The 24,010-nt window shown below is 38.2% G+C and overlaps 1 protein-coding gene across 1 annotated transcript in view; it reads right to left on the bottom strand.

Moving 5' to 3' along the window:
* LOC104277650 (cAMP-dependent protein kinase type II-alpha regulatory subunit-like) overlaps positions 1 to 24,010 on the bottom strand; it is a 48,777-nt gene that overhangs the window by 15,046 nt on the left and 9,721 nt on the right. The window contains exons 4-6 of the mRNA XM_009874350.1: positions 19,418 to 19,453; positions 2,160 to 2,212; positions 613 to 696 (exon numbers count right to left, since the gene is read on the bottom strand). Coding sequence (XP_009872652.1) covers positions 613 to 696; positions 2,160 to 2,212; positions 19,418 to 19,453 — 173 coding nt within the window. The remainder of the gene's footprint in view (positions 1 to 612; positions 697 to 2,159; positions 2,213 to 19,417; positions 19,454 to 24,010) is intronic.

Genomic DNA, 24,010 nt, shown 5'->3' with positions numbered 1-24,010 from the left:
TTGCAAGCAGAACCTTTAAAATATCTTAAGTAAATAGGCTTAATGACAACAGGAATCCCAGAACAGTGAAAAGCCAGTCTTGGAAAGGACAACTTTCAAGGAAACTTTCTGCCAGAATGTCAGTTCCTCAAGCCTGCTGCAACCAAAAGCTTTCAACAACTTTTTTGAGAATGCAGTTCGATGACTCCTGGGAGTTTGTACGGCAACCAAACACTGTGAGAATTTCCTGGTTTTCAAGGAAAACTGAGAACCGTTTCTGAAACCATGAGCTATTGCATCCATCCTTTCATCTCTCAGGCAAAGCTCAGTAATTCAAAACAGGAATCGGGGGCCATCACTGGTGTTACAGCTTTCACTCTTCCCCAATCTGTAGCAGAGGTGTCAGTCGTGTTTTCATGGAAACACCAGCCCAGAATGAGATGCATTTATTCTATGGCCCCTCAGAGTTTGGAATAGAGGATCTCTAAAGGTCTGTTCCCAGACTACCCGTGTCCCGATCCAGCCTGTGTATAATTAATAATTCACAAACTATCAAAATGCAAACAAGTGCATGCTACTACCTCTGCCTACAATCCATCAACTTCAATTAAGATTTTCTTAAATTTATATTACCTGATCTAGGTTTTTGAAGAGCAGGATATCTTTACATGCTTCCTGCAGTCTGCATCGCTGTTCATCAGTTTTTGGATGAACTACCTATAAAACAAAGCAATTCAAAACTGTCATGACAACAAAGAAATATGATTAGAGACTGAATCTTCACTTCAGAGTGTAAAAGCACAACACAATTTAAGAATGTCAGAGTATGAAGTTCTTTTTTGTTGTCTGCATAAACAGTATTTAAATATAAACATAAAATGCAAGACAGAATGAAAGAGATGTAAGAAATATATTATGCTGACAATTAACACATGCAAAATACCACTCAAGACAGACAAGCAAGGAGAGGATGCCTCTTCCTTTCCCTGCCTTCTAACCCAGCCACAGATACAGTCAAGGCTTGAGCATTTAGAGCTAACTCTGTCTGTATTAATCCCCATATATTTGTTGTTGGCATACAGGTGATTTATAAGATTTTATGTATCTCAGCCGATCTAATAACAGACGTTTTCTAAGAAGCATATTTTTTAAAAAACAAAATTACTTAAATAAAAACTTTGCTAATTGAGAGGGTTTTTTTGTTACTTCTTTCCAATTATAAAGGGGTTAAATGAATGAACACTCACTGTGTCAAAAATGTTTATATGTGTGCTTGTTGGTGGCTAATTATGAAAACGTATACAAATATTAATTACCTTACATTCACATTAACTATACTTCTGGAACAACAAGGATTCCAAAGAATAGTATGCATTTCTAAAAATTCATTGTCCAAAGTCAAGCAGATCTCAGATTCTTGTTTTAAAAGAGAACTGAACATTGAATCAGCAGTCAGAAAACTTAAGACTTTTGATGGAACAAATGTATCCATCCAAATGTTTGTAAACCTGATCAGACACAGTCACAGTCTTTTTTCTTTTCCTTTTTAGAGCATCTTATTTATGAAGTATCTTCTTTCTTAACAGAAATGAAATTAAACTCAGATTTCCATTGCAGAAGTGTACGCATCCTTGAGATGGAATCTAAAGAGGAACATCAGAAGTCCAACAGAGAAACACCGGCCCTCACCAGGCAGGCTAGAAGATCTGCTCACATAAAAAATAAAGAAATACAACTATAGTATCTGGACTTGCAATTCCTAGAAATTACCACCTTCCAAAAACAATAGAAAAACAGGTGTCCACAGTCTCAAAATATTTCAACAAAGTATTTCTCCTACCCAGGCAGAACTGCTTTGACAAGACGGGCAGGAAAAAGCACGCGAGGAATTTTAAGCACCCATGAAGAAACAGCTGTGGTAAAGCTTAACTAATTTTTCAGAACAGCATTGATGCTTTATGCATTACTTCACCAAGACTATAAGATAATTCAGAAAGGAAAATATCAAAAATTTTAAAGATGGTAGGCTGAAGCACGGTTCTCAAGTTCTTTGAGGAAAAATTATATTAAAGCTATAGTGACTACAAAAAGAGCATGAGACAAAGTGACCCTAAATTTCAGAGCAATGTCGCTTTGTCCACGTCAGCACAGACACAGCCTCTCAGTTCACTCATTCTTACCCTTTGTTCTGTATCTTCTTCCTCTTCATCCGGATTGAAAGCTTCAGCACAAACTTGGAAGAAAAAGGGAGACGAAATTCATAAAAAGAAGTAATTACACAAGAACACTGAGCAAATCAAGTTTAAATTAATTTCTTCTATGTTTTATTTTCCTATAGGAAAAAGAAACCCACTTTTCTTTTTATGTTGTTCTAGTGTCAGAGGCTTAAACTCTTACCTATTTCCTGAGCAGGCACAGCATGGCTGTTCTCAAACTCTCATGTAAAATAACTCACAATAGAAAATCATCTTGCCTAGTGAGTACTCCAAAGCAGGCACACAGATTTCCTTTCAATTCTTATCAAAGAGTAACAACCTTCACTCAAATTCATTTACAAACATTTCTAAAATGCAGGGGGAAATGCTGTAGCTACATTACTTTGAGCTTTGCAGTGCAAGGTATAGAGCAAAACATGCTGGGGGAAAAAAGAGTACAAGGGGGACAGCAGCCCTCATTCCACCTCAGGTCAGATTTGCAAGAAAGTATCTATATTTTGAGGTGGTTTTCAACACAGAGAAATCACATTCACATAGAAATTAGCTTGTGAAACGAACAATCAGTTGACTATAACATATTCTATGACAAAAAATGTTTAGTCCCCTCCCAATATGCTCCTATTTCTTACTACACTTAAACTAAATGAATGTCAAGTTGCAATATAAAGATAAATTTAAAAAATACACAAAGTGACTTTTAAAAAAAATAAAAAAAGGCTGAGAACATTTATTGACTCAATACACGGTACTGCACAGGAACACGGCTCTGCCAAACACGTCCTTATCACTACAGGTTCAGTTGTAGAGAGGGGCAATGACAATGGTGAGCTTTCAAAATTTCAAACCATTTCTGTTCAGTTTTAAAACTCAGAAAAGGCTTTTCTTAAGAGTTACGTCGTTACGCAACATTACAATATTCAACACAGATATCTTTGACTGCCAAAAGCCTATGGCCTATGACTTTCTTATTAATTTCTGGACATTTGCAGTTTTTATATGTCAAAGTGAACTCTCCATTCTAACTACCTGTACAGATCCTGTTCTCACCTAGTTCTGCTCTGATTTTAATAAGGGTGCTCTTACTTCTGAGGCTATACACTACTTGTAATATTTTACAAAAAAACACAGGCAAGCATTTTTCTTTGTACTTTATCCAGTATTCTGACAATACTGAAGACTTGGCAGAATGCCCAGCAGCTCCCTGCAATGACATTTAGCCACTGAATGGATTTACAATAAATAAAAATAAGCAGATCCAAAAAAAAAACAACTCTAGAAGGCCTAGCATTCAGCAGCTTGCAAATAATTTGAAAATACATACAGGACTATTGACCTTGTCATCGTGCTTTCAAAAGGACTACAAAAATACAAGTCACGCATAATCTGCTAGGAAAGACTTGTCGTTCCCACATCCCCCACCACCATGTAAAAGGTACAGGTCTTTCCTAACAAATGAGATTTTAACTCCTTTCTTTCTTGGAGAGATTGAGAAGACTGGAATACAACTCAAGCATTCCATTTATCAAACCACAATGTAAAAAACCCAATCACGTAAGCATTAGGTGTTCTGCTTTGCACAACACAACAACACAGGAACAGGCTACTAACAGCGCACCTTCACCAAACACATGGTTTTAGTGTAACCAAGTGTGCTCCAGCCCCACTGAGGGCAGGCACTTGACAAAGGATAAAGAGCATTCTTCCCCAGCCGAGCAAAAAGCGCCGCCCACCCCCCGCCCTGAAGATGACTGTGCTATGGGATGGGAAATGCCTACAACGCTGCACAACGTGGTGTGCAGTACAAAGGCACTGGCAAAGAGAACAGTATTAGCATTTTGGTGTGAAAGCTTTCCTCCTCCTTTCATGTTACAGTGAGGATCAAAGTCTATTGTGAAGGCTTTGGATTTTCTAAGGAACGTTTTCCTAAAAGAAAGGCTCCTTGGTTTAAACAGTAGAGTGAGATTGGAGATAAAAAGCATCTTTATTTTTACAACCAGCCTATCTAACCAGTAGCTAGAGTTCAATTCTTTATTATGAACTATAGTATAGACTATAAATGCAATTCCGTAAATTTCTGAAACACCTGGCATATAAGCACACACATATCATGTATCTATGAACTAAGAGATCACTGTATTTCACTGTATCATTTTATAATTTAAATTCCCAATATTAAGCTACAAATTAGATTTTATTCCTGCCTCAACTGCAGGGAAGCTATTGCTAAGAATATGCTTTGGAACTGAGGAAATTCTCTTCAAGATTTTCTTGGGAAAACAAGTTTAATTATCACAGCTAAGACTATAGCATTAAAGCAAAATCTTTCTTTAAAACATGCAGCAATCAAAACAAGACAGTTTTCTGCAACTTTAGTATCAAAAACCACTGAGGACACTCCTCTTACATACGGAAATCACTTCTGTAGTGCCCATCAATGGCACCACAAAAATAGAAGAAAAATGTGGCAAAAATACTACTTCTTCCCATGCTGCCATGTAGAAAGGCTTTCCATTCAACTTTTTATCCCTCAACCTCCCACTGGGGTTTCTTTTTCCATGTAGAATCAGCAGAGCAGACATTCTGGACTTCAACTGACAGCTCTGATTGACAGGACTTTTATTTACTTGCAGGCAGAGCTGTAACACTTAATGTAACATATCTGTTGTGGGATGGTTAAAAAAAAAGGGGAGAGACAAAAATGATTAATTCTGGCCTCAATCTTAAATTAATATTATGATATGCTGGAAAGCTCACAGAAAGCTTTCCAGCCTACTCGTAACAACCAACAGCACTTTCCAAATATTTTAAAACATGACTAATGCGAAGAAAAGGCGAACATGACGTCAACACCAGCCTGTGCTTTACATCGCAGTATGCGCGATTTTTCTTGTCACTATTGCTAATTAGTAAATTACTTGTGGAAGTCTGTACTGGTCAACATACTACCTGTCAAGATCTGTGTATCAGTCTCGCCTTCAATACGTTTCATGTTATCTGGGCTCAAACGGTGCTGTTTCCCCGTTCTTCTGACTGAGAACCCCTGGAACCACACTGACCTCTGCTAAACCCTGTCAGAAATCTATGGCTGCTGATTTCAGGACTCCTGAAGGTCAATCATTTGCAGGTTACAGTAGAGACCATCCCAGGGAACAGCAATTTGATCATTCATTTTGTTGGAATGAAAACATACTTGCCCCACAATTTAACATGTGACTGAATCAACATTTTAACCATTCCAGCATCCCAGTAAAACAGGTACTCCAGGGCAAGCTTACTCTCACAGGACTATCCTGAAGAAATGTGGCAGTAGCATGTTTTCAGACTCACTGAAACCACAAATGGAGGGACTCGCTCTCTCTGAAGGTCACCCAGTCCCCCCAGTCCTTAGAGGGGAGCGATTTGCAATGCCAGACTGGGGGTCCCCAGAAACCTCCCTCGACAAAGATTCCACACCTCTCTGGCTAACCTGCTCCACCACCCTCCAAGGGGAGAAGCTTTTCTTTATGTGCAACCTAAAGCTCACAAATACCATCATATAATTAGAAGTGACTTCTGAAATCACACCTTTCTTCTGTGAGATTTTCAGCACAGCTCTGCCCTTGAACAAACGCTAAGCATGAACGCATCAGTCCAAGTTACGTACAAGTGTGGTGCACACCCAAATTACCTATTTCCAGTTACTACGGCTGTATCGGTGTATATCACACAGACCAAACTTCCTTCCAAATCTACCTACATAGTTCAAATAGGCTTGGAACAGAAACCGTTTACAATTTTAAGAATCTTTTAGATAAGAAGAATTACAGGCTTTTACCCTATCATCTACATTTAGTGCCTCCTAGCTCCTGCAGCTCCTACAGCTCGTTTAGCTTTCTCCTCATGCAGCATCTTCTTTGGCTTGCAAGATCAGGCACATCTGTTAACACTTCTGAAGGCTTAGAAATGACACAACTTGATCACTGCTTTGTTACGCAGGTGACAGCATCTGAAAGCAGCGAAGATCTTTCTAGCTGCAGAAACGACACCAGCAGTGGATGGGTGAGTGGGAAGCAACAGGTGGGGAGAAGATGAGAAGTAGCAAGAAAAGTTTGCCAGTACAAACACCATCTTTGTTTATGCACATTTTAATCACCCTCAAGATAATACTGTTCTGCAAAATATGTGTTTTGTTAATATCAAAAGTTCTTGCACTCTAGGCAAATCTGCATAATAGTTCAGCATTTAGCTCCCATGAACAAATAAAGTCTGTGAGAGAAATGCACCATCCTGATCACCGTGACTTTTGTCAAAATAATAGCCAAGAGGCTGAGGCCTGAAGACCTGCAGACACACACAAGAGGAGAAAAACATTTCATACTGGACATGAAAATGCTACATTTATGTAAGGTGAATGTATTGTTAATATTCTGTTGTTACTGGAAGAAGTAGCAAAGACATGAACTGTCACACTCTCTTTGCAATCTACTTTGTAGTGAAATCCCATTCACTCATCTTTACTTACAAGGACACGTTACCTCCAGTTGATTCTATGAGACCTATTAATTAAAATCCACCTAGAGGAGCATATGGAGAACAACCTTTCCAGTTATTTATTCAGATCAGTAACCTTGCACTACATTTAAGGTGGCATTCTCGGCATTTAGTTTTGCCAAAGCTTCAAACGTTCTCTGTTTCCCACGGGAGAGATCTATAGCCTCTACTGGGAGCCACTAAGCCAGCTGGAAAGGTGACCAATTCCAGTGGCTTGTCGTTCCCTCTTTGACAGCTGAGTTGCTAAAGCAGGCACAAAATGATGTAGTCAAGACGAACTTAGGAAGCTTAAACAGAGCCTATACGTAGGTCTTTGCTGGCAGAGCTCAACTTGATTTTCTGCATTTGGGAAATAACTTCAAGCTTGCTCTCACTTTTATTGCTAGATACCTCCGAATTTCTTGGTTTAGAAATCACGCTTTGTTAAAGATCTCACCACGTCAAAGCAGGTGACAGATTCGTACCTCGATCCAGCAAGGAGGAAACCAAACCTGCACCCATTTGCACTACCTGAACAATTTTCACCTTTATGACAATCAGAATGAAAGGTAACACTGAAACATGAATAACAGTTAAGCCATCTGTGGGAAAATCAGATGTTTCAGCCTTCAATTCACTAATAAAAACTCACTGAAATCAAGTGTAAATTTTAGTTTAAAAAGAACGTCATTGTGTCAGCCCAAAATTCAGATCTCAGGTCTTAGAAGTCTTTACTTTATGTGACACATGAAAATCCCCAGATGCAGGAGTACCCACAGCAACGCCACCCCCAGCTTCATTCTTAATTCTCAAGGAGGCATAAGTGAGACACGACTTACAACGACCAGGACTTGAGCAAACAACACCTCCTCAAAGCTTTGTCAAATACCAGCACGTAATATTCAAACACACAACCACCTGCATAGCCATATATGCCAAATCAAGAGTAAGATTTTTCAGCTGAGAAACATTTAGAAATAGTGAATTTAGGTGGCAAAGAACGGATTTTCGGTTCTGGAAACAGTTTGAAATTTCATTTAAAGCTAAAAGGAAATTAAAATAACATCAACTTGGTTCTTCACCGGTAGAGTTACACTGCATCACAGATTAGCTATGAAGATACAAAGGAATTCGGCACGGCTATGCCAAACCAGCTCAGTCCAGCAAGGATTACAGGTTCAGGGTTCCAAAGCCTGCTCAGGCTGGAAAGCTGCACAGGTCATTTGTCAGGCAACGAAGCCAACAAGGCACTGAGAACAAGCCTGTAAGGCCCCAAACCCCTGCACTGCCCGCAAAAAGCCAGGGTTGCCGCTCTGCTACTGCACATTCAACAGCAACAGTGAAAACGTTCACCCCTCTTACCCAAAGCCCTGCTTACCCCCCTAATTCAACGTGAAAACACCCATTTCTGACGTGGCCGCTACTGACGTTTCTCAAGGCCCGCTGCTTTAACACAGCAGTAAAACAGAGCTCACGGGCAGAGCCTGGACAGACCCACTCTAGTTCCCAGCTTCCCCAAGGGAGATTTTTTTGCCCAGGGAGGTTGGGACACTTCCCACATCCGGATGATGTATTACAGCACTTGCTATCCCTGCCTTTAGAAAATTTCAAAAACCATTCCCTCAGTAGGATTACATACTTTCCGGTAGTATTATCTAAACCAGACTCCTCCAGCTTGTTTTCTTCCCATCAAGACAAAAATGCAACAGTTCCAGTGACAATAGCTTGTGATAAAACTGCAACGTCAGTGTCACACACTTCTACTTCACACTGCCTTTCATGAGTTCAGAAAAGACCGAATAATCAATTATAAACTGCATTTTTCTTTGCAGGAAACTCAAGTCCACATGCACAAACATATTTTCTCCCAAGATGTGTAAGCACAGGCAATATCATAGGCCCTTTAAAATATTTTTACTAAAGTCATATAAATTAATAAAAAAATATGGGTTTAGGTGTTTATTTAAAAGGCTTTATGATCAGCTATAGAGTAAAACAATTTAGACAATGCATTACAGTAGAACAGCCACTAATATAATACAGCCACAAATTTACCATTTTTTTCCCCACTACAGGAAGACTCGGCCAAGTATTTAAAATGGCATTTACCTAGGGGCAAATGAAACTTATGTGATGAAAGGCCTAGAATAATAAACAGAAAGTAAATAATCTCAGTCTCTTTTAGATTTATATCCTCCCACAATGAAAGCATTATACACAGACAATAGTACTTCAACTAGAATTTAAAGACAAACATAAAGCATTTTTAAATTACAGTACCACACATTCCTACCTAATTACTATTTCTAGTCAAGTTTTGTCCGGGGTTTGGTTTTATTGTTTTATTTTGCTTAACTCCTTCTGCTACGTAATCCAGCCTGAAAATTGTCCCAAGTTACCTGACAGGCCTTGCTTTGCCACAGCAATCCCACGCCTGGCAGGGGCATGCAGCACCAGCCAAATCAGAGACTAAAGGCTCCTTAGAAATATTAACAATATTAACAAGTTCTCCCAGAAGAACCTGCCCCTGGGATCTCTAATGGAAAGGCATTTCCTGTCAGAGTCAGAGGCAAACTGGGAGAAGGAGAACCAGCATCGTACTGAACTGCAAGGAAACTTCACATGACAATGCTCAGTCTGCATATTTGTATTTAAAACCTCAGTTACTCAGGAGCAATTAAGCAAAAAAATTGTGCCAATGCAGAACTGAGGATAGAACTCTCCCAGGCTTTTCTCCTAGCTCTTTGGTATAACTAGATAAATGCATTATTTGCCTTTTATTTATTTATTTATTAAATCAATGGATGTTTATTACTGTATTTGCTTTATGCAGTTGTCTGTTTAATTATATAGAGGCATCACTTTTACTTAGTGCCCTTATATACAAGCTCTTCAAAGCACTTTAGCTCATCCTTCCACCTCCCGCGCTCATAAGCAGCTGAAGAGTCATACTCTCCCACCGCACAGAAGCCAGGTACTGGAGAAAAACAATAGTCATGAGGCTACTTAGTTTCATAGAAGAAGAAACTGGCAAAAAAACCTTCTAGATTATCTAAATACACATTTGTGCCTACACTCCAACAGCTCTACAAAATTCCTAGACTATAATTTTTGATAATTCAAAATCCTACAACTTACAGATGTTGCAAAAGCACCCTGTAGATAAAATATAGCACTCTGCAAGTTTTCTCTGTCCTGTACAGCTGGAGAAACAAAGGGACAACCCTACCCAAATTCACAGAAATCATCTGCTAACTAAGCCACAACTAGGGCTCCTGCACTTTTGGCTTCTACATCTCTATTCGTAACAGTAGAGCCCAGTATCCCATCCGATACTGGTGTGCTCTGCACCTTGCAGTAAGAGGTGAGACTGCATGAAAAATGAAAATAAGAAAAAGCTGTCCATCACTGTAGCGGACTAATTAAAAAGAAAAAGCTTTCCCTGTGGCAGTATCAAAGGAGTTCACAGCTCTGACATGGTAACACCCCAGCTCAAAACATTGCTCCTTCCCCCTTAACCAGTACTTCACAATTTGCTACTTCTGTTTCCAAATCCCTTTACTGCATTTAAACAAAAATCTTAACTGTAGCAGGGTATATTAGTGTTAAACATTCTTATTCCAGGTGATGCAGCCTGAGAAATTCCAATGAAGCAAGCTTTATTCCTGCAAGTTAAGAAATCAGAAGACTGAAATGCATAACCATGTTCAAGCCTTCTAAGGGAGCCTCACTGATGAGGTAGTCATCCATAAAAAAGGTCTCCTGGAAAACATGATGCTACTACTATTTCAGAGCACCCAGATTCACAATTGTAGAAGTAAGCCTCCTGCTTTCATGAGCTTCTGGTTTAGCCCATCACATAAATCTTACCACATTTCTAAATGGTTATGTAAGGGAGGCAGATAAAATCAGAACTTGGGCACCAATAATGTTCATGTGCCTGATAAACACAGTGATTCTTGATCTCAGTTAAAAACAGCATTCTACCTCCAGTTTACATCAAAACACCACAAGTTCCAAGAAATGGCTCAAATATATACCTTCCAAAACCAAACAAAAAAAAAGGGAATGTATCGTACAGTCTTCTAGTTGCAAGCAGTAGGTAGAAAAAATAATCTAGTTGAGGAATAAACCAGAAGGGTTTTCCAGTCTGGAAATAAGAAATTTTCTTTCAGTTTCCAGACCAAGGCATTTTTTTGTTTTTATACTCGCAATTCTGACATGTGAACTGCTAAACATTCACTAAGGCACACAGCATTTTAAAAGGACCACCAGCATCTTGGGGGAAGTGCACTGAAGCACTTGGTGTTAGAGCAGAGCGAGATGTTTAGCAAAGCAAATTACCCACATCTTCCCACATCTATTGCGACGGAGAAGTGAAAAACAGCAATGCCTATTTACTTGTCGTGACAGGGAACAAAATAAAATAAGCGCGGCTTCGACACGGAAGGGTTGTGTGCAGAACAGCGATGTGGAAACTACTGTCCAAATGCCTGAAGAACAAGCCAGCAGCTGCCCCCGTTTCTGCGCAGCTCCTGAGCGACTCGGCAAGGGGGAAGGCGGAACTGTGCCTCGGTGCACCTCATCTGCAGGGTGAGCCAGCTCCCGACTGGAGCGGCTCACCGAACAAAGGGACCTCAGTGACAGGAACCACCCGCCCAAGTAGCCTGGCAAACGACTAGCAATAGGCAGAATTGCATCAGTTAGAACTTGTGTGCTTTATTTACAACCACTTCCTTTGCTTTTCTGCTACAGAAGATTAGAGTTTAAAAAGATAACGCTCCTTCCTATCGCAAATTTTGGAGATATGAGGAAAAACACACATTCAGAGATACTAATTCAAATCAGGCGAGTGCTCTAGGCAGTCGAGGATCCGTGCCCAAGCCACCTCCCAAAGCCAAGCCTTGATTTAAGTCTCTCTTTAAGTGACAGCACTATAAAAGTGCACACAGCAATTGCTTTAAACCCATTATACTCCTTGCAGCTAACTTTTTATCATGCTGACTGAAGCTTTGCATTATTTGCAGTACACAGTTTCATCAAGCTGTCCCGGTGTTAAAAATGACTGAGTGAAGTTTCTGAAAATACACGGGATACCCTTTCATATTTAAATCAGATATGTTTAACCTTTCCTATTCTGCATGGACTATTCAATCCATTTCACATTTAATCTGCAGTTACAGCAACTAAACTTGCCATGAGCCTATTAGTAGAAGAGCATGACACCTATGACTTTGTCTAAAACTTTTTGTTAAAAAAGTGCTGCCTTATTTATTCACAAAAAAACCCTCCACATAAATACATCACAGCACCATGTTTTTCTGTATGTATAAAACTGCCTCTTTAGCCTGTATCATGACATGCATTTTGAGATTTCTTTCCTTAGTTTTTCGTTTCCTGTGCATAACAAAAAGTGTGGGAATATTTTTATTTGGGCTTCACATCTTAAAAAAACAGCTTGTGTTCAAAACAAAAGGAAAAAAAAGGATCAAAAAAGCAAGACAATGAAATTTTATTTTAAAAAAAAATCAACTGATGGTTGGTATTTTCGAAAGTATTTATATATCTAAAGATATGGACTGGCATTTATATAGGCTTTTTAAAGATCTTTAAGGTTAAAAAACGAATGAAAGCTAAATCACCTTGCACCTTTTGCCATCTGAATACTTTTGAAAAACTGGTCCTTACCACATTAACTGTGTGTCCCAGATAATAAGGTTTAATCTGAGTTAAAATATTTGACTTCAGATGAACAACTTTTAATTGTCATGTAATGCTATAATCCTAAACAATTATTTAGAAAGAATAAATAAAAAAGAGGAAATCTGAATGAATTCTACTCCATGGTAGCACTTATATTCACACTGAGTGGACCAGATCAGATTTCGCCCAGCCAGGTATTGCACTGACTTAATATTTAAGTTTTAAATAAGGGTGCTCATTAAGTGTTGTAATTCTCCTTCTCATTAAAATATCAAGCTATTACAAGCAGAATTATACACAACAGTGTGAAATCCAAGTAACTGTGAAGTCACGTCCGTTAATTTCCAAAAATAAGCTTTTCATTATTCACTGAATGCCAATTACATGCCAAGAACATTTAAACAAGTCCCAATATTGCAAAAAGAGAAAACAAGCGCTTTTTTTGTTTTGTTTAACGAATAATGATTCAGGCACTTTCTCATAGGAGAGCACCCACACAATTTATCACCACTTTCATCTGTCATCCCACACACTTGGCTTTTGCTCATATCAACATTTTTCAAAATGAATTATTTTCACTCCAGTTATGATACCAATTTTGTAGTCATTAGCGCTAGCAAAAATTGAAGCATCAGGTTGTTCAAGCAGGAAAGCTGTTTGTGCCATTTGTAAGAATGTGCATTTCTGAACTCAAAATCTCTAGCAATTTATCACCTGCCTGAAAACATTCCAGCAGAAGCTATTATGCCATCAGTTCTGTAAGATGGTGAATAACCAACATACAAGTTTATTAAATAGCTGCAAGAGAAGAAACCAGATCATGACATTCAAGTCATCCTCTGATAATCATTCTGGTAAGTAGAAAGCAAAGAGAATGGCACAGAGAAAGTTCGTCAGCTCAGTCTTCCTTGATGATCTGAAGTGATGAGATTTTATCACTGAAGTAGTAGATACTAGCCTGCAAGAGAAAATACTCCAAATTATCTCCCAAAAAAAGAGCTGTTTCTTGCTTTGTTGCTACTATTTAGATGTCCTAATTTAACAGGATCTCAGAATTGTATTTTTTTAATCAAATACTAACATGGCTCATGGTAATAATTAATATAAAACTTCTCTTCAAATTTTTTTTTTAAAGCTGTCATTTTAAGAGGCTAAAAGCTACAAAAAATATTTTACTATGCATAAGTATTATTGTATCCTGACACATCAACTTGCCATGGAGTGAGGAAAATGCTGTATCTCACTAGAAAGACCAGCGAGACATCAGGCTTTAACAATGCATCTACTTTCTGAGATGACTGCTCATCTTTGGTAGGAGCCAGAAGAACGAAGAGCTCAAGGTAAAGAGTGCCCCACTACCAAAATGGAGAACCCAGGGAAGTGGTGGAGTCACAGTCTCTGGAGGAGTTTAAGGAGAGGCTGGATGTGGCACTCAGCGCCGTGGTCTGGCCATTGCGATGCTGTTGAGTCACAGGCTGGACTTGATGATCTCAGAGGTCTCTTCCAGCCTCAACAATTCTGTGGTTCTGTGAATCACCAGTGAATTCAAAGAACCAACAGTCACACAGGCTCCTTATTGAAGTTCATTTTACAAGGAAAGAATCCCAGGAACATTGATTTAAACATTATTCAAATACAAAATTCTATACCTACACCCTCTAAAAATAGCATGTTACAATGTTGTGAGAAGATGGATGAGAAAAAATAACAAAAAAATCTACCAACCCCCCCCCCAATATTGTCATATCAGATTGGTAGAGAGAAACAGAAGAAAAACATGGAAAATACTGATACCTAACCCAATGTTAAATATCAGAGTCTCCAACAATGTTAGTGTTCATTATGTACAGGAAAACAGGATTCAGTAACATTTAAACAAAAATTACTTTCTCCATATGTAAACATTTACTCAGCAATCATATCTTAAGAGAGGGCTTAGCACCTGATTCCAGGGACAGATTTGATCCTTCTCACTTCACTGAGTCTCTGCTGAAAGCTGCCCTGCAAGTCTTGTTCATCTGATTACCTTTTATATCAATGTGGAAATTATCACAGATCCTAGCAGTCGTGTTATTTTGCTAGTACAAAAAATATTAGCGAAATAACTATCACGTACCACTTCCCTAGATTATATAATTAAATTATTCTGCTTATATAGTTGTTGAATGTGAAAACTGTAATCTCATTCCTATCCTACAGAGTCCAAAAGAAGATTGAGGAGGGAGTATAGCATATGCGAGAGAGATAAATTGTACAAGCTCATTCAGATAAACAGAAATAATTGGAGAAAACAGTTGAAAACCTTCTGTCACACGTGTATGGTATGGATGTCAGACTTTTTTTTCCTATCTCATGGAGAAGACAGCAAGTCTGCTGGAGAGTGGGTGTTCTGCAGAGTGAATCAAAGGTGTCTAGAAATGGCAATACAGAAATGTAGCACAAAACTTTACTTTTCTGAAGCATACTAAAGAAGAGAAACTATGCTCAAGTGAGACTGTAGTAGGCGTCACGCTCTTCATTCTAAAGCCACAATTAACTTTCATTCATGTACTGCCAGTAACAAAATTTTCCTCAATGTTACGTATCAATGTTCTCTTCCCTCTAGCTTTGAAATAGTGTTAATATTACTTGAGAAATGAGGTATCACTGATTTCTCCCATCTGCCTGCACCCTGTGCCCACTACCCAAGGGCTGAGACACTCACCTGTATTCTCTGCAGCCAAGGGAGCAACTAACAAAAAGTTTGTCAGGAGCCCCAATGCTCAGAGGAAGATCAAGAAACGAAATCAAACAAGTGCAAATTTCAACCCAGTCCAGCTCTCGGGAGGAAGGAGCCTGGATGGTTTTCAGGCCGTCCCAGTGAAGCCTGGGCTGACCGAGTCAGTCAGCAAGCCCTGTGCCATGAGCTGCTCACAGCAGCAGAAGGCTCAGACCTTGCTAATTCAGCAGCACAAAAACTGTTCTGCTGGGTAATTAGCACTGGCATTGCCCATGGCTCCACAGCCTGTGGCATCCTACAGCCAGGAGATCTCAAAATTACTGGGTTGAGCTGTTGATTTGGGGGAGGGGGTTGGGTTGGGTTGGTTTTCTTTTCAGCTTCAACACAGGGATAGCTCATGATTTTGCAAGGAGAGGATTATTTTAATCAAGGCAGCCACCAGCTTGTACACTAATTAGAACTGACTGACACAACGCCACGGAACCTCAACATGTTACATGGCCAGACATGCTATACACAAGTAATCCATTCACGAGATAAATTTCTAAGGGAACATCAAGCTCCCATTTCTCTTTCTGCACCTAGCATTTCCTGGAAAAGGCTGTTTCTCTTCACAAGAACACTACTTTACCACTCTGCACCTCTATAAATAATTCAGTGAACACGATTAGATAAGTCCCCCTTTTCCAGGATGACCCTCCCACACAGCCTAGGGACCTCCTCACCATCCCACCCACAGAGCCCTGCTTTGGTGGCTGAAACTCTGACCAGCACCCAAAGCCACATTGCTCTGGTCAAGAAGCAAATGGGACTCCCTGCCGAGCCTTTGTAGCTGCCGAGCTGTTTGGAAGAGTTAAAAGTCAAGCAAGCCAACACTATCCTTCCCCCCCAGGGAACACACCAGCCTAGGAGAGGAGTAAGTAGGAAACGTTGCAGAAACGGGAAGCATAAGTAAGCAGATCTCAGTACTACAAGGTGAGAAAGATGCGGTAGTACGTGAGAATATGCTACTATCAGTTATGGGATGCGAAAGCAGTATCATCACTTTTGGTCAACGATTTGAGAAATGTAGAAATAAAAGCCATTCATCTGGACAAGAAGATTGTAAACAAAGTATGTTTTAATGTACAAAGTCAGCTTGACCTTTCTAATAATTACCATTTGTCAAGCAGTTTTCTTAAAATCTGATTTTTTCAAGTATTTTACTGAGGTAGTACATAAGCTAGAACTAATTTGCTCAAAGATTTCAAAAAGTGAAAAAATAAACTTCCTGACCAATTATTGCCATGTGTCAGAAAACTCATATTTTGAGTACTTCTGAAAGAATGACAGCTAAATATTTACAAACATTAAAGAAATATTTGTCAATGCAGTCAAGAGCCCCAGGTTTAGATGTCTCATAACTGAAAACAAACATCTAAATGAAAACTCAGTAACTACTACAATAGTTTTTCTTCTATGAGTTCATGTATCCTTAGAATTTGCATTAGTACACCAACAGAATCACAATCATCCTGTTACCTTTACGCAGCTAATCACAACTGATGAGGAGTAATTTAATATTGAGGACATTAATAAAGCAGTGAAAAGAGACTCTGGAACTGCTCTGTGTAAAATAGGATCATAAACAATTGTTAGTCTCCAAGAACATATATTATTAGCCTGTCGTACATTGTACATATAGTACAGACAATCACTTTATTATCTTTTCCTTTACATAGAAGTATATTTTCTCTAACTTTCATTGCTGACCTACTGAACAATGAGAGCAATGCCATGATTCCCCAGACAGCCAAATGCTTAAAAGAAAAACTCTGGCTTAAATTAAGTCTTTCCTTCAATATGTCCAATATTAGATATTTTTAATTATTCTCCTATTTTGTTCTTTGAAAGTACTATAAATCTACAATTTTGTGCATGTAAATCTAGATGCCAGCAAACAATTTAGCTCAGCTCTTTACCCCCCTTACAAAGGCAAGCTGCACTGGAAACTTGACGATAGCCAGCAAGACTGACAAGGTTCAACACAGACTAGCACAAAGTTATTCAGGATAAAAGAAATAAATGCAATTACAAAAAAAAAAAATCGTTTCAGCTTTTCTTCTCTTTTTGTTCTGCTTTATGTAATTACTAAAAAAAAAAAACCATTTGAGTCCTATACTGAGTAATCATAATGCAGTACTGGTTTGTTATTTGTTGGTTTATAATGAAAAAAAAAGAAATCCTATAAAAATTGCTGAGCAAAAGGTTTCTTTAAAAGCAGCATATCTAACAAGATAATCAACTCAAGTTCAGAGCATCAAAAACAACAAAACAATCCCCCATTTTAGGGAAGGCATTATAAAATGCCATTGCCTATGATAGCAGGAGATAACCCAGGAGAATCCTGCCAGTCCCATTCCTATTTGGGTGACTTCTTGATAGACACACCCGGTATGGAGTGCAAAAAAAACAACACCCCAACCAAACTACTCTCCCCCACCCCAAACCAGTAGATTTCTGTGCTTTTCCTGCTAAGAGAAGGAAAATGGGGTCGGTTTGTACATGCATGGATGCTGTTTGCATCTCTTTCCCATTTTAACAAATCCCACACTGATCATGACCTGTACAGTGTGTGGTGGAAGGAAGAAAAAAATCATTGTGGAAAGTATTTAATACACAGTAATAAAATTTACATAATCTCTTGTTTGTCTCCATGAGAATTGTAACATGTACTGTAAACTGATTTATTCTAGCTCTTCTTGGAGCAGCAGTGTTATTAAGCACTGAAACAGTCCTCAATCTAATTGCGTTAGCAATTCAATTTTACATTTGCTGCCTAGTTGTTCACATTAACCTTTAGACCCCTTCAATGAAGGAATCTGTTTTTTAACTAAGAGTAGCTTAGTACTATGCAAGCACCAATATTACCTTTCCGTACTGAAGATTCTAAAAGGTTACAGTATGTTCTGGTTAAGGCTCAACTTTTTAACTTCGATAATAATTCAGTGTTTATTTATATTTAAATCTGAGATGTATTAATTTCTCATTTGTAAGATTTTACTCTGCCAGCAGGTTCCAGGATGGATTAGCTTAGCAGAGAAATGAAAATTTCTTGTGACACTCCAGATTAAGGTACTCTGTAATGTTTACTTTTCCAATATTTACTATGAGAGTATCAAACTCCATCATTCAAGATACAGTTTAGTCTTGCTAAATTTCTCATGTAATAATACACCAAAACTACCAGCACTGACAATTTAAGAGTTCTGAAGCTTTCACTGTACTAATAATTACTTATACGTAATGGCACAAAATACACAGTCATACCCTTAATCATACCCAAGCAGCTACTAGTAAAGTAACCGAACTGTATGGTTTTAAGGATATTTTTATACCTAAAATTAACCACGTATTTATCTCACATATATTTATATACCATACATATTATCAATAATGCCCCACCATACCTATCATACCAAAGAACGTGTCAGATGATACACATAAGTTACAAACTGCATACACTTGAACTGAAAACTAGAGCAAAAATATTGAACATATTGGCATTTTAAAAGACGTTTTTCAAATCAGAACTGTAACGACTTTCTAGATCAGCTAAATGTTACCATTAAATATTTGCACCCTAAATAAAAAAAAAACCACACACAATACCTTCCAATCTACACATAACATCTTGTTCACATGATACTGTTCAAAAACAACTTCAAAAAGAATTTGTTGGGAATAACAGCTACTCATTAAAGCATTTAATACTGGTTAAGACTAAAACCAAACAAAAACGTATAATCTGCGTCTGCAGAACAAGTGAACAACCACAAATCCAACAACCTCAAACATCAAGTGCAAAGCAAGGGGCTAAAACAACACAAAGATGGGACACCTCCCAGTTACCATGTTTCTACATTCTAAACAGACAAAAAGTCCTTAGCAATGTGGAAGACCAGGAGTTCAGCATCCTGGAAGAAAGAAGCTGCTACTTTTTCAATTCACTGCAAAGTAAGCCTTTGCCATAATTACTATGTTGCATAAAAGTTCTGGCAAGTGTTTCTGGACAGAATCGTTACTACTGCTGAAGTTGCTTCAATATAGTCTGATCACCCACAGAACTGTTTTCTAAACTGCTCTTAACATGCTGTCCATTGATTTCTACAGTGAATTAAGAAATAATTCTCACTATTTCAAATAAAAATACTGCAAGAAGTATGAGAAATAAGGCAGTGATGAAGAGCAAGGTCAAATACACATTTCAAAACTTTTCCAGAAACATTAAATTCTTAAGAGGAAATCCTACCTGATACTCTTCTGTTGTATCGGTTAACAACTGGAGCTGCAAAATAAAGAAAACAAAATTACAAATGCTATTTGTTATTACACATTCAAAGTCATCTTGAATAACCAAGATACTTTTTTACTACACAAATCCCATACAAATCTCTTTAAAAAAAAAAGTTTCAATATGAAGGTTTCATCCATTTACTCGCCGGCGAGTAAGTGTTTATCCAAAGTTAAAACTTGATATTCCAGAAGGCTAGGATGGAGGGTAAGCGGTTTGGGGTTTTTTTGTTTTGCTTTTTAGTTGGTTTTATGTAGTGTGGTTTTTTTACCCACTTCTTAAAAAAATATAACTCTACAGAGGTCACCCAATCCTAACCTACCATCAATTCCCAGCTCACTTAGCATTATTATGAAACATTCAAGCACTGTGAGTGAGCTTTACCTATTTACCACGGATCAAAACCGATGGAACTTAATAGCTAAACCGTTACACGACACAAGTGGTGTAACTGCTCAGGCAGTGCTCCCATACTACCTCCATTCATCTATCCCTGACCAAGTCTATCTTGGCACACATTTAAACCACAAAATTTTGAGAAAGAGGATCCATTGTTTCACTGCTTCACGCTGTAAAGGTACTTCAACTTTAGCTCTAATTTGGGATGAACTTTCTGAATTTCACTATTCACATACAGTTTGGCATTAAGCCAACCATTAGTAAACAGTATTCTTTCCCCCTTTCACTGCAACCAAGTTACTGTCTTCAGTTGCTTCATTCTCAACACAAAAAAAACCACCCAAACCTGTAAAACTTCACCCAGAAGAAAACCAAAACACCATGATCCCCTTCACCACTAACAACCAGAGTAATTTTATTCTGAATGCTCTATGCCTTCCTGTTCCTCTTGCCCTCTACTGATAATTGCATTTTTCCTGATACTCCAAGTGACCTTTCTTTTTTAAACATTTAAGAATTAGATGACCCTTTATACCAGAAATCATATGCACATGATCCCATAATTTCTTAGTGATCTCATAATTTCTTAGATTAGAAACTTTTCAGTATCTCAGCATCACCTGAATATGAAGGGCAATGCTTTCTTCAACAAATACACAAGAACTCAGCCGTCTTTGAGCATTTACAACCACCCTGTATCTACATTTAAAACACATAACTGAGAATAATACCAGAAAAAAAAATCAAAATTATTGTTGTATATTCTTTTGTAATGATAAAGGAAATCCAAAGAAAGAGGAGCTTAAGGATTGGAAATAATCAGGCTAACTTCATAAAATTTTCAGCCAAATTTATCGAGGAGATAACACTCAACTTAACAAGAAGCTAACAACTGAATGCAAGGTTATTTTGAATATTGCAATTTAGATCAAGACCTAGACTTCTACTACACAACACTGACACAGTGTTTCATACATCATGCTTGAAGAGGTTCAAAACATTGAATGATAAAACTGAGAATTCAAGAAACCTTATTTTCAAACCTTTAAGCAATTTTTGCCAATAGCAACCCTTCCTGCAAATAAAGACAGCATATATTGCACTTGTCAGAGGACACCACAGAAGCAGGAAGGTTCTATCACCTTAAGTGGAGACAGATATTTGGAACAAAGATCCATTCTAGTTTATTAAACTAACAACAAATTCATGCAACTCCTTGAACTGAAAAATATTTATACATTTTGCCCTGTTCTTAGCTTTTCCCCATGGGCCTGCCTGTGGCCACCGATTACAACACTGCTCTAAACATTCACCTGCCCTGCATCAGTCCATTCATTCGTACCTCTAGTTTATCGAGCAAATGTAACTAACTGCTAAAAGGTGGCAAGCAAATCTGGACATTAAGAAATAGGAAAACTTAGTTCTTCTCCAGAGACACAGACAAATGCCTACCCTAGAATCATGGAATCACAGAATGGCCTAGGCTGGAAGGGACCTTAGGGATCATCTCGTCCAACCTCCCTGTCATGGGCAGGGACGCCTCTCAACTAGATCAGGCAACATCAGTTCTAATATGATGAAGAATAAGAGGATCAAAACCAATTAGCTCAGTTCCCACTACAAAGTGATTTATTAAATGACAGGCACTAAATTCAAAAGAGAATTTGGTAAGTTTGCAGTACAAGCACTATTTTCATATATGGATTCAGTTACTTTTAATCAACATCACTAGTAAACACATTATTTCAGGCATTGCCTTGCATACGCAATCTTTTTTTCTCCACATCTGACTACGACACTCATTTCTTACTCATGTTTAAGAATAACATTTTAACATCTTTGAACAGATCGAATATACTGCAGAAAACTCGTTGGGTTCCATAGAAAAAAAATAAATCCATTTTTCAAAGACTGTGGCTTCTTCTACAATCTTGATTTTATCCCATAGCAGGGTTCAGTGCCATCAAAACAGCACCAAGTTTTCCACAGGGTTACAAATGAGAAAAAACCATAACCTTTTAAGTACAGTTAAGAGAGCACTATTATTCTGCCTCCACAAAGCTTTTAAGATTAGAATGATAGTTTGCTTTTCTAACATCAGTGACAGTTTTCACATGTATAAAATTTCAGGTTCACTTTTATATGTTGTCAGAAGATGACTATTTTTATGCTAAAGAGATAAAATCTGACATTTCCTACTACAGAAGATTAGCATTTTCTTTTGTTCTGCCTTACCAATGAAAAAGTTCTCTTTGTTTATGCCTGTTTTCAGTACTGCACAGACAGTATAGCCACTCCTATGGCATCCTTCTGTTTTGTCATTAGAAGTGCATGGAGAAAAGCCAGGCACCAAGGACCGCTGAGAATAACAATTCACGAACGTCCCACATACACCTAGATTAGTCTGGGGACAGATTCCAAAACATTAGATGAGGCGGAAGGGAAAAATACATTTACGGTTAACCCAGCCTATTTCCTACCTAGGCTGAACGCTAACAGGCATCTCACTTAAAGCAATAGTGCTGGATACGCTAATAGTAACCTCAGGCCAGCACAAGCCCTGCCTGCCCCGTGACAGGAACACAGTGAACCCACGCACCGAGCTGGTGCCCCTCAGCAGAGCTGGTATCTGCAACAATAAAAGGAAATTGCTGCTCTGAAGAAGGAAACAATTCATTTCTCGTACTCACATGCAGAGTCTCCCTCCTGCCACGTCTCAGGTCAGTTACAAGTTAATTACAGAAACTATAAGGAGATGAAAATATTTTGCCGCACAATGACTGTATCGCAAATTCCCCATTATGTCAAAACCTCAGGTGCAGCAATCTGCAGGTTCAAAATGTCTCGTACCTTTGGCACAGACCTTGCTTTTACTTGGCTTACAGGAGCCAAGACCTAGTAACTGGGTAAACACAACAAAAACTGAGGTATATGAAAGCATCGTACCAGAAGAAACCAAAACGGCCCAATTTCCTCCCTGGCAGCCACAAGCAGGTGACACAGGCAGCGCAAAGGCAGATGGAGCGGTGCAATCCAGAGTTTTGCCATTCAGAAACGTCTGCTGAACACGTGTGTATTTTCCACACTGCCCTCGGGCACAGACTGAATTAAACACTAGATACAAACATTTAACAGGGGCTGTTTGAGATTGAAAAAGTTACAAGTTTCTGGCTATAAGATTTTTTATTTTATTCACGGTTGCAATTTCTAGAACCAATTAAGTTTTCTAGCTTCAATCAAATACTTACTAAATAAGTAGTTATTAACTTTCTGTCAGTATCACTTAGCCTCGCTCATAATTTTCCTTTTCCTGCACTGGGGAAAAAAGGTAAAAAAAAAAAACCACAAAAAATAGTGGACATTCACTCAGATACATATATATATATATATACACACACACATATATATATATACACATGAATGCCACATACATATCATAAACACTCAAAGAAGAATCAATGTTATAAAGGTGCTCAGCTTTCCAGTTTTAAAAACATACTACCTTCAGTCAGATAACTGCAAAAATGAGTCACATACTCTCCTCCCTCAAAGTAAAGGCATATCATTCCATTTATTAAATAAAAATCATTTGAACCATTTGCATAAATAAATCCATATTGTACATTCTGTTATTTAAATTCACAAATCTACCTTACATGAAACAGCACTACTGCCATACAGCTATCCTACCACTTGTAGTAGCTCCATTCCATTTGGTTTTATCACTTTAAAAATACAGATCTCAGAAGGGATATAGATTTCTATAGGGATATAGATTTCAGAAACAGAGACTGGTATGTGATAATGCTGAGAACCATAGACCTCAAATGCAGAATTCTTTTTTTTTTAAAATACTTTCCAACAGTTTAAAACCAGGAATTTCTCTGGTTTGCTTTAGCATTGAGCGTTTCCTTGAAATACCCGATGCTGGATTTTGCCTCATCACGCCCAACCTACAAGAGTTTTGACTGTGGTTATGGGCTGGTGTTAAAACTCAGCCTCCATTGCTGAAAAAGTGTGTAAAAGAGAAAGGACACGGATATTACCTTTTCTTTTTTTTTTTTCCTCCCTTGTTTCGAAACCAAAGTATTTAAGTCAAGTGACAGTAAAATCATTCTCCAACTTCACAAATCAGCTTTAAAAGAATGCTTT

This window comes from Apaloderma vittatum, unplaced genomic scaffold (genome assembly GCF_000703405.1).
Source record: "Apaloderma vittatum isolate BGI_N311 unplaced genomic scaffold, ASM70340v1 scaffold14018, whole genome shotgun sequence".
NCBI lineage: Eukaryota > Metazoa > Chordata > Aves > Trogoniformes > Trogonidae > Apaloderma > Apaloderma vittatum.
Note: the sequence above shows the minus strand (reverse complement) of the source record. Positions and strands in the feature narration are given on the sequence as shown.